The sequence below is a fragment of the Alligator mississippiensis genome, chromosome 1, assembly GCF_030867095.1.
Source record: "Alligator mississippiensis isolate rAllMis1 chromosome 1, rAllMis1, whole genome shotgun sequence".
In the NCBI taxonomy this organism is placed as follows: domain Eukaryota; kingdom Metazoa; phylum Chordata; order Crocodylia; family Alligatoridae; genus Alligator; species Alligator mississippiensis.
Genome location: NC_081824.1, coordinates 469,267,933 through 469,283,905, shown reverse-complemented (window position 1 = coordinate 469,283,905; position 15,973 = coordinate 469,267,933). Strand labels below are relative to the sequence as shown.

Below are 15,973 nucleotides of genomic sequence, written 5' to 3'. Positions count from 1 at the left end.
TAGTCTATGGAATGGCAATGGTCAAACCTGTACTGCAACCACTACTGGAATTTAATATTCTGTATAATGTTAATTAGCCTTGATGGCCAGGAATGCATCATTCCATTTAATATAATTACAACGAGCCAGACAAATAAAAAGGGCATTTATTAAAGGCCGATAATCTTTATAACTGTCATTAGGTAAGTGCTACATCAAAACACGACGGCAACACAGGATAACGGTTGACAACTCTTTGCAGGCTTGTGTTTTTGTAAACACACGCTTCCATCTGCTACTTATTAGTGGCTCTTCTGCATTAGTTTCTATTTTACATCATCTTCCAAGATGGAAATGCAAAGTGGTGAGTTGCTAGTCATAACATTTCTGTTGCTGTGTGGAGCACTCGTGACTTTTGAACTTCAGGGAAATACTAGGTTGTGTCAGCAACTGAAAGTATGGCTTGTGTTGCTAAAGACGACTACAGCTTTTCAGAAGGGGATGCACAGAACGAATGACAATTTAATTGCAAAGAAAACCACTCCATTTCAATATACGAGAGATTTAAAGTGGTAAACATTCAATGATTAATGGCACCTGGCAGTAAATGTCAATGTTGAACCAGGATGTGCACGCTGACTCGGTTAGTATATCCTTTGCTGAGAATTCAGGATGCTCCCTTTCTAAATTTGTCTCTTAAAGAGTTTTATTTGTTTCCTTTCTTCTGCCATTGATAAATTGTGGTTTCCTCATTCTTGAAAATGCAGGGGCATTCTTCCAACACAGATAAGACAACCATATTTGCATTACCATCCGTCTCCAACCCGTCTTGTTGAGCATGCCAGTCTAGACCGAAAACTCATAGCACATCTGCATTTTCCCTAGTCTGCCAGCTGGCTTGATATTTTTAAAATAGTAGAAGCAGCACAAGTCCTGAGCTAAACCTCAGGAAGCAAAAGAAACAAACAAACAAAATTAACTGTATAACATATGTAGCACATACGGTGACAGTATCCGAGGCTTTGGGCATACCAACATTAATAGATTTTAAAACCACTAATTTCAACCGCAGAGCTCTATAGCAGTTCTAAACCAAGGTAAAATAACTGATGACCTTGTTAGTACATACCAATTTGAAGAATAAACATATGACCCACAAATTTGAGTACACAAACTTGAGAAACAGAAGCAGAAAAATGTCTTTGAACTAAGTCTGCAGCACTGGTTAAAAGCCAACTATTTACGTAAGGGTTTCAGAGGAGGTTGAATTCCAGGATGCAAAAAATATAAGAAGTAATTTTTAATAAAATGACATAGTTAATTGTTTTACAAGATCCTGGATGCATTTTCCTACTATGAAGGAGCAATGGCTAGGATTCAAATGACTCAACACTGCAGTAATGAAAAGAGAAAATCTTGTAATGCCTGCTGCTATATAAACAATCTTAGGGACTCAATTAAATAATGCCTGTTGCTATATAAACAATTGTGTGTTTATACCTTTTGGGGGAAATACAAGAACTTCAGATTATCTGCACACTAGAAGGTTTCCTACCTGTATTTAAATCTGTCTTCACTCCGAAATGTAAGTTTACTGAAAAGTTACTAACCTCTAACATGATTGCAATGTTGTCCTGTATTAACGGACTCCAAAATTAATTTGGAGAGAGTTAAGAAAAAGTTACACCGTGTCATTTTATAAATCAAATCAGCTGAGTTTAAAGTGGATGCTATGGTTGTAAGGATTTTTGTTTTCAAAAAGTGAGACAAGAGAGGAGAGGTGGGGGTAACAACTACAGCGCATCAATGCGCCAGACCTCTTTCCAACCCCGTAACAAGATGGCACTCAAAGGCCACTATGATGCCCCATGATGCCCAGTGGCTGCCTTGATCCTGCCTGGCTCCTGTTAAAAGGCAATGGAGGGAGGCTGCCCTCAGAGGCGGGTGAGCCCACGATGCTCTCGGTCTCTGCTCCGTCCTTCTCTTGGGTACCACTTGGCCCATCTGAATTTGGGGTTTGGATATTCTCCCAGTGGCCCACAGTCTCTTGGCCTAACCCCACTGGCCCAAACTGCTTTAAGGGCTAAATTCATGGCCTCCTCCAGCCCCTGCAGCCATGCCCATGCCTTGCAGAGGTTAGTCTGGGCACAGTTCAGTCCTTCTGTAGAGGCCTCAGCCCTCTTGGCTTTAGCCCCACTTTATCTGGCTTCTAGCTTTGGCCCACTGCTCAGCCCCAGCTCTCAGCCTCAGCCCCCTCTGTCTCTTTGGGCCCTTCGTCCCTATCTTGCACTTCATCCCAGGCCTCCTGGCATCCCTGATTGTACTGTTGTACAAGCTGCTGTACTGTTATGGCCATGATGGTCCAGGAAATGTATGGGAGGCAAGGGGTTTGGGGTTTTTTGTGATATTTTATTATACCAAGTGTATGGTTGGCAGAGATGCTGGATAAGATTTCAGACAAAAGAGACTTCCTTCAGAGTTAGGCTGGTCAGTCGGCTTCCCTGGGCCTTCTTTCCCTCCCCTTTATTACAGACGGGCATTACATTTAAAGTTTTCTAGGCTGCTGGGACCTCCCCTGACCTCTATTATGAACTCTCAACAATAAGTGCCAGTGGTTTTGTGATTGCCTCTGTCGACTCCTTGAGTATTCATGAATGAACCTCATCAGGCCCTGCTGATATAAAAATATTTGCCTTACCTAAGCAGGCTCCAACCTCTTTGTTTGCATACTCTACACTTTGAGTACCTAATCCCTGTCTTGGAATAATAATTGTGCCTGCCATTAATCATTTGTCCTTATCAATACAACCTCTATATAAGGAGTCATTAAATACTCCAATCTTTCCCATAAGATCCATTAGTAACCTCCCCTCTGCATTCAGGAAGGAGCTATTTTACTCAATCTTCCTCTTGCATGTTTACAGATGGGTTTTGGGCGGGGTATGGGTGGGGGGAGAGGAAGGAAGTCAACTTTTTGGCTACTTACTAGTTTTTTCACTTTGTGCCTCGGCCTTTCTGGTTTTATCTCCAACACGGCCAAGCAGCACACTTATGTATATCCGTGGCAATATGGCCAAACTTCTTTTGGGTTCTTCTTTAAGTCTCTTAAAAGCTCATGGTTTACCTGAGCCTGTCTCTTACTATAGGCTTCCTACCCTTTTTTCACATCAAGATAGCATGTTTTTGTGCCCTTAAACTTGCCTGAGCTACAATCAAACCTTTTGGAGTCCTTTTCCCCCTTCTATTTGCATCCTGTGGGATCTCGCCTACCAGTTCCGAATTTGTTCAAAGGCCACTTAAATCCATTTTTTGGCTGAATCTTTTCTTCGGGATCACAAACACTAGCAATTCATGGCACGTTCACACCAGTTGACTTCTGCCTACACACTCCCAAACAATTCCTTCTCCCAATCTGATTTTTACTAGTAAGGAAGAGCCTCCCGCGAGTTGATTGCCTTTGGCTTTTTTGAAAATTGTGTACACATCTTCAACGTATACTCTAGTTGTACAAAAATAGCCAAGTAAAATTTGTACAGCTGCAGTTTGCATGACCAACATCCTTTTAAAATCTGTTTTCTATAGTATCCTTTTACCCATGACACCAGTTTTACTGTTCGCTTGTGGCCAAGATAAAAATACATACTTTGGAGGCACTTACAGTAAAGAGAGGAAAGTTTAGCCTTAACTTCCCAGTATAGTTGTACATTTGGCATCAAAACCAAATTTAGTTAATCTGTTAATCCACAGAATATGATAATTCCCAGCCTTTCAACAAAGCTTTAACACTAGACCTTTGTAGAGGTCTCTTACCTCTTCATGTGTCATAAAAATAACTCCAGCGCTTTACCGGTCTGTTATACATGTCAATTAATTAAAACAAAAGAATAATTGTGATTACTTGCTTGCTTACTTTCCGATTTGTAAAATTTGGCAGTCTGCAGTAGTCACCCAGACGTTAGTGGACATTTTGTTCTATAACTCATTTAGAATTGAAGTTTGAGAAAACCTGATACTTAATACTGGACTTTGCTTTCACAGTAATTGTGTTTAGTGGAGATTTCCCACTAGAATTAACTTAAGAAAATAATGATATAGGAAATATGAGTATGCGTACATGTTAGCATGCATGCAGAACACGCTGTAAACTTAAAACATGTAGATCAGCCAAAATCTGCATTTCCTCCTAGAGCCACATATGGATGAAGCTTTCCATGACAGTAAACACAATACCCCTCCAGAGGGGTAGTATACATTAACTTTCACAAATTGGGTTTGGTATCCTAATAAGGATATAGAAAACCATTGTGAAAGACAGATTGGGAAAAGGACCACTTACGTAAGTGAAGTATTGCTATAAAGCCTGGAGGAGAGTGATTTCTTATTAAAAAAAAGAAAGAAAAAAAAAAAGCAGCAATGAAGTAGATGAGCAGGGGACCCATAAAGGTGTCTCTCATACTCTATGAGTCTTTTACACAGTTTAAAATTAAAAAAGCAATTTAGAAGATAGTAACTGCACTAGCCTGAAAAAAACACAGTCGAATCAAGCACTGAGACTTTTCAAACTGAAAGAGTTTTATTGCTGGACTGTAGTCTTGCTACATTATAACCTGAAACGCAGAAGTTTATGCCTTAGTACTCTTAAACTCCTCAGGATCACTAAGTGATGTTTATTGGATTTCAAGACGGGGGCACGTTCACTTCCTATGACTTCATTCATCATGAACTTCTATATTACAATAATCATTGCATCAAGAATTGAAGAGGGTCAGAAGTTCAAAAGCCTATGGAGAAACTTAAGTGACACTATCCACTCAAGTAGATCTCATTTAACATGTAAGGCAATTTCCTTTATGTGGTTAGTTTTACATCTGTAACGTAGCATTGAAGAAAGCAAGGTTTTGGATATGGTCTGCACTACCCACCATTAGACACCATGATCCACACCGTTTTGTTGTTTTCGGGTGAGCTAAATCACAGGCCGGCTTCTCTTGCTTCGTTTGCAAATTTTATTGCTTGGTGAAGGCCTTGGACTTGCAGCTGGTAAAGCACCCAAAGAAATCTATCATTTTGCATACGCTCCTCTCTCTACTTACACTTAACAAACATCCCAAATAATTGTGGTTAAACAAAGGACTTGTCAGTGGATAAAATATAAAATGCGAAATTTGGCATTAATCGCCCTTTCGGGTACTGGTGCACCTAACACTTGGTGTGGCTTGAATGAAGGTTAAACCTGAAGTGGGCAGATATGCAGGCCTGTTAAACGGGCTTAAAGCCACCTGGGACGGTTTGAAAGGGAAACTGGAACATCAAGCACTCTTGTGAACTGCGTCAATGCTATCTATGTCTGGAAACCCAATGTTTCATAGAAGTGGCCCAAGCATCCAGCATCCTACACTGCATTACTTCCCCTCCACAACTGTCCACACTGGTACGGGGTCAGACTCTACTTCCTGCCATTTCTCCCTTTTGTTGGCATTTTTTTTTAAAGTCACTGAGCTACCTTGCACTGCTTCTTCAATAAAAGCTATCTTTTCAACAACCATCTGTGCCCTCACATCCTACTCAATCTGAGCCCCTCACGATGCTTCCCCCTACTCTGGAAACCAAGAGTGCCCCCCCCCCACCTCTCAGTCAGAAAGCACACATTGCAAAGTTTGGTCAAGAAGACTAGTGAAGTTCACTGAACTCATGTTTAGGAGAGAAGGGGCGCATCTACATTTGCATTAATGCACATTAAATTTAGTACCTCCAATGTGAGGTACCACATTAATGCACATTAAGCCATGCCAATACACAGTAGCGCATTTGCATGCTTTTTTAATGATGCTTCATGCATGGTAGACTATTTTACTGTGCATTAATGTAATGTCACAGTTCTTTATGTGATGCTTTAATGTGCAGTAAAATAGTTTATTGCGCATTAAAGCGTATGCGTAGACACACCCACCTAAGGAAAAGCGGAAAAATGAAAGCACCCTCCTGCCAAAAGCCAACCACCCTTGGGGCTCCAAAACTATGGGTGGAAGCACCTAAAAGGTGATCGTGGTGCTAGAACACCACTTGTGGACACCTCTGACCCGTGACAGTTATGAACCGGCTCCCAATCAGTGGCATTTAAGAGCAGTATAACTGTTACGGACGTTCACACCCTGAATTGGCACTTTCAGGCTGTGTGAAGTAGAACAACGTTCTGCAAATCTGTATTTCAAATGCAGTAACCAAGTCTTGTTACTTCAGTAACCAACAGGCACTCGCATACGCTCTAGCCATTTCGCTGCTCCTCTTTCTGATTCAGTGGGAATGGACTGGAAAGCCTCTCCCGAAAGGTTTGTAGGCTTGGGAAACCTGATGAAACTGTGCTTTTCGGTAATTAATGTCACGCAAGACTTTCACACGGTCTGTCCAGATCTGTGGTGTCCATCCCTTTCTACAAGCAAGGCAAACTTTCAGCTCCCAGAAGGCTAGACTCAAGCAACTGGGAACAGGGCCATCGATCCCTTCAATGTTCAGAGTAGGATGCTATTCTGCAAGAAACAGCTGTGCCAAGACACTGATAGGAGACAGGAGCTACTCAGCCCTGACTAGAGTCTATAGCTTGGCACCGAATTGATAAAAGTGCCCATCACCTGTGCTGATCTGGATCAGTTTTATCCAGGATTGTAGAAGTTAGTCTGGAAATGGGATTATGGTTTGTACCCTAACAATGTACTAAATTGAAAACATTTTGGGAGTATGGTGAGAGAGAGTACAAGTGTTATACCAGCAACAATATTAATGCCTTAAAAAAACCCTTCCTAAGGGAGGAAAGAAGTTGATTTACTGAAGGATGGCCCTGCTGTTTTGAAACAAGATCAAAATAATGATTGCTTTACAAATATTAATTGAAATCCAAACACTCTTAAATTAGCAGTTAGTCCAATGGGTAGATAGGAAAATTCAGTAATGAGTTAAGTCAATGATTGACCCAAACCAACAGAGGTTGCCTATAGAACAACTGGGAAGAAAACCTGGGAGTCTAGTTTTCACTCTCAAACTCCATTTAAGTTGCACTGCTTGTTCGTCATAAGCTACTATCAGTAGGAAAGGAAAACCAAATGGATTCATTCGAACACTGGATTCTTACTCACTTGGCAACATCCTTTATCTCTCTGGCTTAAGCAGCAGAGGATGAATATTGTTAAGCTGAGTTTCACATTATATCAGCTATTTCAGATTTATAGCCTGCACAATCATACTGCTGGACTTCCAACTTGAACTGCACAAGATTTTTTTTCTAAAATTAATAAGGGGTTTAGCAAGTAACAGTGTCATTTGCTAGGCAATGAGGGACACTCTAAACTTCAGTCCTAAAGCCTCCCATCTGAAGGAACGCAGCATAAATTTAAAGGGTGAAAGACCAATGTAGCACTACACCACGACTGAACATTTGTTTGCCAGACATCAACAATTAATGCACTACATTGAGAAATCACTTTTTGAATATGGGGAAAAGAGGATTTCTGAGTAGGACTGGGTGCTTGGATAATGAAGAATGCTTCCTCAGCCCTTAACTCCCTTGTGGGGAAACAAAATACTTTTCAGCTCAGGGTTTTAAAATGTGCTGAATCGCACATCAGCGGCCTGGCCAACACGCAGCTCTTCTATCAGACAGTGCTCACATAAGAACGTAACATTTTAATCTGAAGCCACAGCTTGTAATAAAGTTTGAAAAGTATTTACATGAGATCAGCATCACAGTCCTACCCAAAGGCCTCAAAACAGGATCTGGGCCCCTTAGTGCTATATGGACAAGTAAGAGACTGTCCTCTTACTACAGAGTTCGCAATCTGCATGTAAGATGGCAAAAGGGGGGATTAAAAACAGACGAACAGGGTAAAAGTGTACTGGGAGGGCCGAATGGCAAGGTTAGCAAAAAGCGCAAGGCACAGCTTCTCATTTGCTTTACTTATGACCAGGGATCCGGGTTTTCCATTTTCCATGGGAAAAAAAAAAAGGAGAAAAAAAGTGGATTTCCCCCTTTACCCAAGAAACTGTAGATTTCTCATTTTAATGGAGAAACACGTGGATTTTGCAGTTGTGCAAAGAGCTCCCTGCAGGCTGGCACAGTTCCAGCCTGCAAGGGGCTGGGGGGAGCCAGAGGAGGGCGGTCAGGCAGGGGCTGCCATGTGCATGTGCGCACATACACATGCACATGGCTGCCAGGCAGCCTGGAGAGCAGCTCCTGTAGATAGATAAGTGAGGGTGCGGGGGCGGAGGGGATTGAGGCTCCCATAGTGAGGGAGTGAGTTGGGCAGGGCTAGGGCTGGGGCGGCATGTGGAGGTTAGGGGACTGCACGGCTGCAGGGCCCTGGTGGGGAATGGGACAGGGCCACGGGGCAATTCATCTGGGGGGTGAGAGGGGAGGGGCTGGCTCCCCACCACTGTGCACACTCCCAGGGAGGAACAGGGGGGACCTGTACCCCCCAGATCTGTGCGCGGGGCAGGAATGGAAGTGCACTGCCTTCTGAAGGCATGGGCTCCCTACCCTGCTCTTCTCCTCCAGGGCCTCCACAGCCCAGCAGGTGGGACCCGGCATGGCAGAGCAGAGCTGGATGGGAAAGCTCCCCGCTGCTGCAAGCCTGCGTTGCCCTGGTTAGTCATCCCCTACTCACCTGACAGCAGCGACGGAAGTGGTGTAAGGTTTTGCCCTTCGCTGCTGCAGGGCAGGCAGAGAGCACATTGCCAGGGCAGCGCAGAGCTTGCAGCGGCAAAGAGCTTCCTCAAATGGCCCTGTTCTGCCCTGCCGTGCCAGGTCACACCCACTGGACTGCAGAGGCCCCTGGGGAGGGCAGCAGGGCAAGGAGCCTGAGCCCGCAGCAGGCAGCCCACACCTGCCCCTGCTCTGTGCACAGATCTGGGGGGGCACAGGTCCCCTAGTCCCCTTGGAAGTGCGTACAGTGGTGGGGAGCGCCCAAGCCCACATCCACCCTTCCACGGGCTCCGCTCCAGCCGTGCTGCCCATGGGGGAGAGAGAGCCGGGCTCCGTACTCCGCTATGCTGCAGCAGCCAGCACCTCCCACGGGCAGCAGATGGGACTTGGGTGTTGCTGTAGGGGCAGGGGGCCGCAGACCCAGGTCCCTTCCAGCAGCACGGGGGGTGTTGAGGGGCAAGAAACATCAGCAGGGCCAGGGGGCTGTGGCTTGGGAATAAGGGGCCTGGACCTGCGTACTGTGAGCTAAGGGGGCGGAGAGAGCTCTGATTTTCCATGATAAAAACCCCAAATCAAATACTAAAACTTATAGGTATTTAGAGTTTATTTTATTCTAGTGATTGAGGCAATGCTTCACTGATATATCTACAATCGCAAAGCAGCTTAGAAGCCTACCAGTGCCTTATAATATATATATATTCAGAGAAAACCAGGATTCCTGCTAATGGCAGACCCAAGTAATTTGTAGGCATCCTGGCTAGGGACAGTTTCAAGAAAGGATTTTAAAAAGATGAACTACTGGCTTTATGAATTTTAACTAGGAATTTCTCCCAGACAGAGGAAGCAGCATGGGAAAAAAAAGTGAGGAAGTGCTTTTAGGAAAAGCAGACAGCTAGACAAGGGAGGCCCATCCATTCTACCCTTACTATAATATTACTGTCTCAAGCTTAAGTTTTCCACTCAGGTTTGAAAAGCATTAGTAGGGAGACAAGTAATGCTGCATATATTTTAGAAACTCTCACTGTATGCCAGTTAGAAAAACAAAACAAAACACTTTGTAAGTGCCAATTTAACTTCTCTTCTATCTTTACACAATTTAAATAAATGGCATTTATAATCAAAGTACATAAAGCAACTTATATGCACTGACGTTTATTATTTTCCCTTGGGATCGTTACGTTTTAATCAAGTAGAATTTGAATACATCTAATTATACACAAAGTACTAACCTTACATAACGAGTTTCCATACCAAAAATGTAAGGTTGCGGGGAATGTTAAGAACGCACAGTTAATGAACGACGCAGTTAAGAATACCCACAAAACCTTAATTCATTGGGAAAAAATATGAGCAATGCTACACTTCACAACTTCTCCAGTCTGTGCTAGCACTTGGCTTCAGAGCCACAGGCACCACTGGAGGGCTCTTCAAGAGAAATGTGGATGCTTATCTTGCTGGGATCCTATGTCCCCAGCTGACTTCCTGCCCCTCGGGCAGAGGACTGGACTCAATGATCTTCCGAGGTCCCTTCCGGCCCTAATGTCTATGAAACCTATGAAACTTCAAATGGGACTATTCACTGTTTGCTGAGGTTTTCCTTTCATCAATGACTGTCCTATGTTTTACGAACGACACAAAAAAAGCAGAAATCCTAGACAGGTTTCTGAACAGATGTTTGGCATAATTTTAAGGAACGAATACATTTTTTCCTGAGACAGGAGAAAAAGAAGGAGGAGGTGAAGTACAAAAAAAGATACTAGGCCTTCCTACCGGTTGGCAACCAACAAGCTTTGCCAACAAGCCAACAGGCGTAGGCCAGTTGGGGTACGCTGCATGGAAGAATTTCAAACTGGCAGTGGTATACATTATGTCACATTTACAGACAGTACAAAGACGTACCACCAAGTCTTCCTCCCATCCCCTGTGCTCCAAAACCCAATTGTTACAAGACTTGAGCGTTTTTCCTGAACAAAACCTTTTTCTTTATCATTACTGACATTTTCTTTTATTGTTAAGTTGGATATGGGTTTGCATTTCCCAATTAAAGCCCTACAAACTAGTAATCACAATCCGCATACCTACTGACAAGGTCCTGGGAAAAAGAAAAATTATAATGCTGCAAGAGCATTATAATTGGAGTTCAAGGGAGCTGAAGTATTAACTGGAAGTTTGCAAGATTCCTAATATTAACTCTGACAAAAAAAAAAAAAAAAGAGAGAGAGAGAAGGGGGCTGCACCATGAATTTAGCCAAGGCTTTGATTTTGCAAATGAAAGAAGGGAGAAGCTCTGAGCCTGAAACCCATTTGAGCCTAGAAGCAGACTGAAATTGTTATGAACATCCAGAATTAAACGCATTCTTTTGAAATCGAGAATGTAACAGCAAAGCAAGTTTCCCCGGATAGAGGCTCACAAACCTAGTACTGAGCTGTTTCAAATTCCATCTTAATTCTCCGGAGTGTAAGATGTGGTTTTCATTGCGATTACCCTAATGCTTAACAAAATAGCAGTCTATCTCCAGAGAAGTTTTGATTTCAGTCATTTTTCTTAGTATGGACCAGGTCTTTCTCCCCAGCACCCAAGCTCCAAGCCTACAGGAAAGCAACAACACAACAGCAGGAAAAACTGAGAGGAACATGTGTAATTCTCTATTAAGCCTCTTCTCCATGCACAGGAGCTCGGGAGGGCTGGCAGGGGACTTTGCTTGCCAATCACACAACTCATGAAGAGGCACATGGAAGCACCCCGTGTCTCAGATGATGATCAGAGCTCTCTTCATGGTGGCTCTAACCCAGGGGTGGGCAATTATTTTGGACGGAGGGCCACTTACTGAGTTTTGGCAAGCCACTGAGGACTGTATGACAGGCAGACCAGGGGCAGATAAATATTAATTTTCTAAATTTTTTAGGGGTCCCGCGGGCTGGATGGAATGGCCTGGCAGGCCGCATCTGGCCCGCGGGCCACATTTTGCCCATCCCTGCTCTAACCAGCACTTCTCTAGCAGAATCACAAAGCAGAAATGAAGGGGAGAGCATTAAAGAATTGCATTTACTCCTGACAGAAAACTGTCTGGTCAACAAGATCGGTGGGGTGGAACGCAGACAACCCCATGCTTCCTGTCATGCCCGACCCTCAAAGGGATGGTGCTGTTCCAGGGAAAAGGGGGCTGAGACGGCACTCCGGATTGAGAAGTGGAGGTTTACCCACATGGGCTCACTTCTGCACAGAGAAGGCTCTCTACACTTGTACCTAGAGAGGGACCTCTTTGAATAAAACTTCCAGGTGTCCTAAGAGAGCTTGTAAAGACCACCTGAACTGATGGTCCCCAACTCCAACCTCCAAAGCAGTATTTAAAAGGATTTAAAAAATGAAATTCTTTCCCTTTAAGTTTTGGTGGTCAATTTACTGCATTTTAAAGCAAGTGTGACATTTCCTGAAACAGTTCCTCTATCTGCTGTTCTGCTGAAAGGTCCTATTGTCTATACATGCATACAGTGCCAAGTTATGTCTTTATTGACTTTTCTTAAGCAGTTTAACACATGTCAGTTATTCTTCAACCTCAACAGCTGGGAATGAAACACTAAAAAGTCTTTACCAGACCTCTGTTTACATACACAGAACTTTTTGTGGAAGAAGAGTCTCTCTGAGTACTAGAAAATTCAAATACAGCAGTGTATGATCCAATATCTGAGGCACTTCAGTCATGTTTGGGGGCCAGATGACAACTCTAGAGCCTTGTGTGCCAAGTCTTACCTTTGTAGTGGTTTCAGAAACAATACACACAAAGTACAATAAATATTGTTTGGCATAAAAATAAAGCAGAGGAATAATCTTAAAAATATACTTCAGGACAGAACAGGAAGGATCTAGTTATCCTTTAAAAAAATAAATAAATTAGGAAGTAATCTTGTTATACTGGAAGGGGTTAAAAAGAACTGAACACATTATTTGGAGAATCCCATCAAGCAAAGCAGTAGACAACTAGTTAGAGCCACAGGACAGGAAAAGAGCAGAGATGGAAAGAGATTAAGATGCACCAACAGAAATAAAATTAGTAGTTGCTTTAGTGCATAAGACTAATGATGTGGACCACCATGTGCAGCTTCAATTTAAAAATAAAAGAAACATTAACTTGTGAACCTGTTAAAGGGCTTTATGTGGAAGCCACTGCAAAAGGTAAGCTACAGTCCAAGGAAGTCAATGGTGTTTTGCATCCAATCCATAGGCCATTTACAACAGTAACCTTAGAGTTGTGCAAGCTCCAACAATACATGGAAGCTTTCTGCATGGAGTACTGCATCATCTGGACTGAAGGCTGACTTGTTGGTACAGTCCATGTTGGGAGTCAAAAAACCCACAAAAATGAGTATTAGACAACTATGAAGCAGATAGGAGATAGCGGTGGCTTAAAAAAACCCCACAACTCTATATAACAAGTCAGTGTTTCCTTACCTGTGCTATGTTTTTGTTGAGAAGGTACACTCCATACTCAAATTGAAGTTTTTCCCCTCCTTTTGGATACAACGGAAACCTGAAGAGGAAAAGAAAAAGAAATCCGTTTTTATCATATAAAAAAGCAGTATCAGGGTTCTGTTTTTAAAAGGCACAGACTGATATGGAGGGGACAGAAAAACAAACCTCAAACAATTAAAAAAAAATGCAACTCTTCAAGATTCAAACAAGGTAGATTTCCTGGATTTGTCGGAAAGCTTTTACAGCTTTCCATGTAGCATGATGTACATAGACAGACAAGGTGCTTTGGGTAAAGCTGATCTCTTTTATTAAACCAACTCAAATAGATGGAAAAATTCTTCTTTGCAAGCTTTTGGGAACAAATACCCTACATCAGGCGAAGGAAGCATCTGCAGTTGGTGTGTGCTCTTCCTGGATGGAATGAATAGTCCAGCCACGATGCACATGGACTATTCTTTACCAAGGTAGGGTAGATTGTACCTTATAAATTCAAGTGTATACTATAATATATTAATATATTATTAGCACAAGCCTTTGTGGGCTAGAGCTCACTTCATCAGATGCAGATGATATAAGCTTGTGCTATATCTCTCTGCTTCAGTTAGTCTGTAAGGTGCAGATCTACCCTGCCTTCTACTTGGCTTCAGACTAATGTGGCTAATTACAACCATTCTACAGGTTTCCTTCGCTTTATGCGGGTTCTGTATGTGTGATTTCGCTCTTATGTGATGACCCTTTTATACCAAAAATGTGTTATATGTGAAGTACATTCACTCTTATGTGATTGGTTTGGTGGAAGCCTGCAGTCAGCTGCTTTGTGCGGTGCACTGTGCAAGTGATGTGCACCAAAATATAGTCTCCTGTGTGGATCTGTGCTCCTTGCTCATTGTTTGTGACATGTGTCTGTAGTTGCCATCCCCATTATGATAGTGCCCTGTGCTTGTGTGCACTGCCTGCTGTTGGCAAGTACCAATATTGTCTTGTAAAAGTGCTAGAAATGGGTCTGGGGGTCAGCAGAGTCGAGGTCAAGCAAAGCTTCTTCCCAAGGATTATACACCCTAACCCATCACTCCACAGTAAACCATTGCTAAAAGATACTGGCTTCTTGTTTACGAAACCTAAATGAGAACTGATGTCCTATGCTATGGTTATGATACTCAAAAAGTGTTACTATAGTACATAAGGGAAGTCTCAAAAAACACGAATTATCTTTAAGTGCTGAGATTTAGATAACTGTTGATAAGAGAAGTACAGCACGTTGGGAACGCTAGCACTTTGTACAAGAATTATCATGGCTAACTGCTGGCTCTTGGCTGCTGCAGGTAACAAGAGACAGCTCTCATGTCAGTCTCAAAAAGGTATTTAGCCCGTTCAGCTGTAATACTGAAAACCAATGTAAAGGTACATAAGGAACACAGACTCCTCCAGCAGCCCTAAAATGTTGCTTAGGATGAACCAATTATCTTTGCGGTTTTAATTCTGTATTTAGACTCCTTATTTGCACTCCCCCTCACAGCCTCAGCTAGGCTTTGGCTGAGTACGTGTGCATGGAAGTTAACGAGATATTTTTAAGTAAAATGTACAACCAATTCATGCAAGGATACCAGTGTGAGACAAGGTCTTCTGTCTGATTTTTAAAGCCAAGAGACCTGCGTTCTATATCGAAATAAATAAAAATACTGTATAGGCTCATGGCATCAAATCTTTGTTCCATCAGAAAGCAAGAAATATGAAAAGTTTCATATGTCAGATCAGTAACCTGAGCAGTGTTCAGTAGATGTAATTGCACATCAACTTCATTGCAACTCAAAGAGGGCTTCTTTACAGCTGACCAGACAAAGTACATTTGCAACCTTTAAACTCAGTTTTAAAGAGTGCTTTAAAGCCAAAAGTTAATAGATTAACATTATGGCAGATCAAATATTAAGATGCTAGCTCCAAGTTTTATGTGATTTTCAATCTCCTAATGGGTCACTTTAAGTTGAAGAGTATAAAAAAACCCACTGTAACTAGGATTATCTAGATCACCTTGCTCAATAGATATATAAATCCAGCCTGTCTGCAGTGGATGAAAAAAAAATCTCCGAAGTGAGCATGCTTATCACAAAAAGAAACCACCATTTAATGTTGAGTACAAGATACAGAGAAGAAGGAATTCATTTCAACATTTTAAACCATCCAGTTGCAGCAGAATTTACATTATGAAGGATACAATTACAATTAACAGTAAAAAAGACTCATTCAAGCTTGACAGAAGGCCTTAACACATAAAGCATGCTTCATTACATGATGGCATTTAATTTAGCCATTGGAAATAGGACCTATATATTTTATCTTCTTAGCAGAGGAGATTAGCTATACATAGCATGAATAAGGACAATATCAAGAACTCTTTAAAATAAATTTTCCTCCCTCATACCGATTAAGGGCACTAACCCCCATCCATTTTCCCCAATGAATCTTTAACAGGCTAAAAAAAACCTAACATTAACTCTTAAAAAAAAAATCTGGGAACATAGCCTAGGTATGGCGATGTGTGTATCTGTGGCATTTTACTATGAAAAAATGTTAAAAAGATTTCTTCATGATGTTATTTTCCCCCCCCTTTCCCTCCCCATCTATGTTGAATTCACGTATTTGGTTTGTTCATAAACTAAACTCTCCCGGGCACTTAGACTTGCAAATACCACGACTGACTAGTGGCCAACAGCACGGCTACTACGCTGCCTGGTTCCTATTAACAGTGTCAGGACTAAACTCATGCTTTTGACGTGTCATACAGCCCAAAGTCATTAGTTTTTTTGTAATTAAATCTATTCAACATCTCACAA

At 42.2% G+C, this 15,973-nt stretch overlaps 1 protein-coding gene across 2 annotated transcripts in view; it reads right to left on the bottom strand.

Moving 5' to 3' along the window:
- UVRAG (UV radiation resistance associated) overlaps window positions 1–15,973 on the bottom strand; it is a 143,590-nt gene that overhangs the window by 27,604 nt on the left and 100,013 nt on the right. For both annotated transcript variants that reach the window (XM_059722560.1, XM_014601517.3), the window contains exon 13: window positions 13,122–13,200. In XM_059722560.1, coding sequence (XP_059578543.1) covers window positions 13,122–13,200 — 79 coding nt within the window. The remainder of the gene's footprint in view (window positions 1–13,121; window positions 13,201–15,973) is intronic.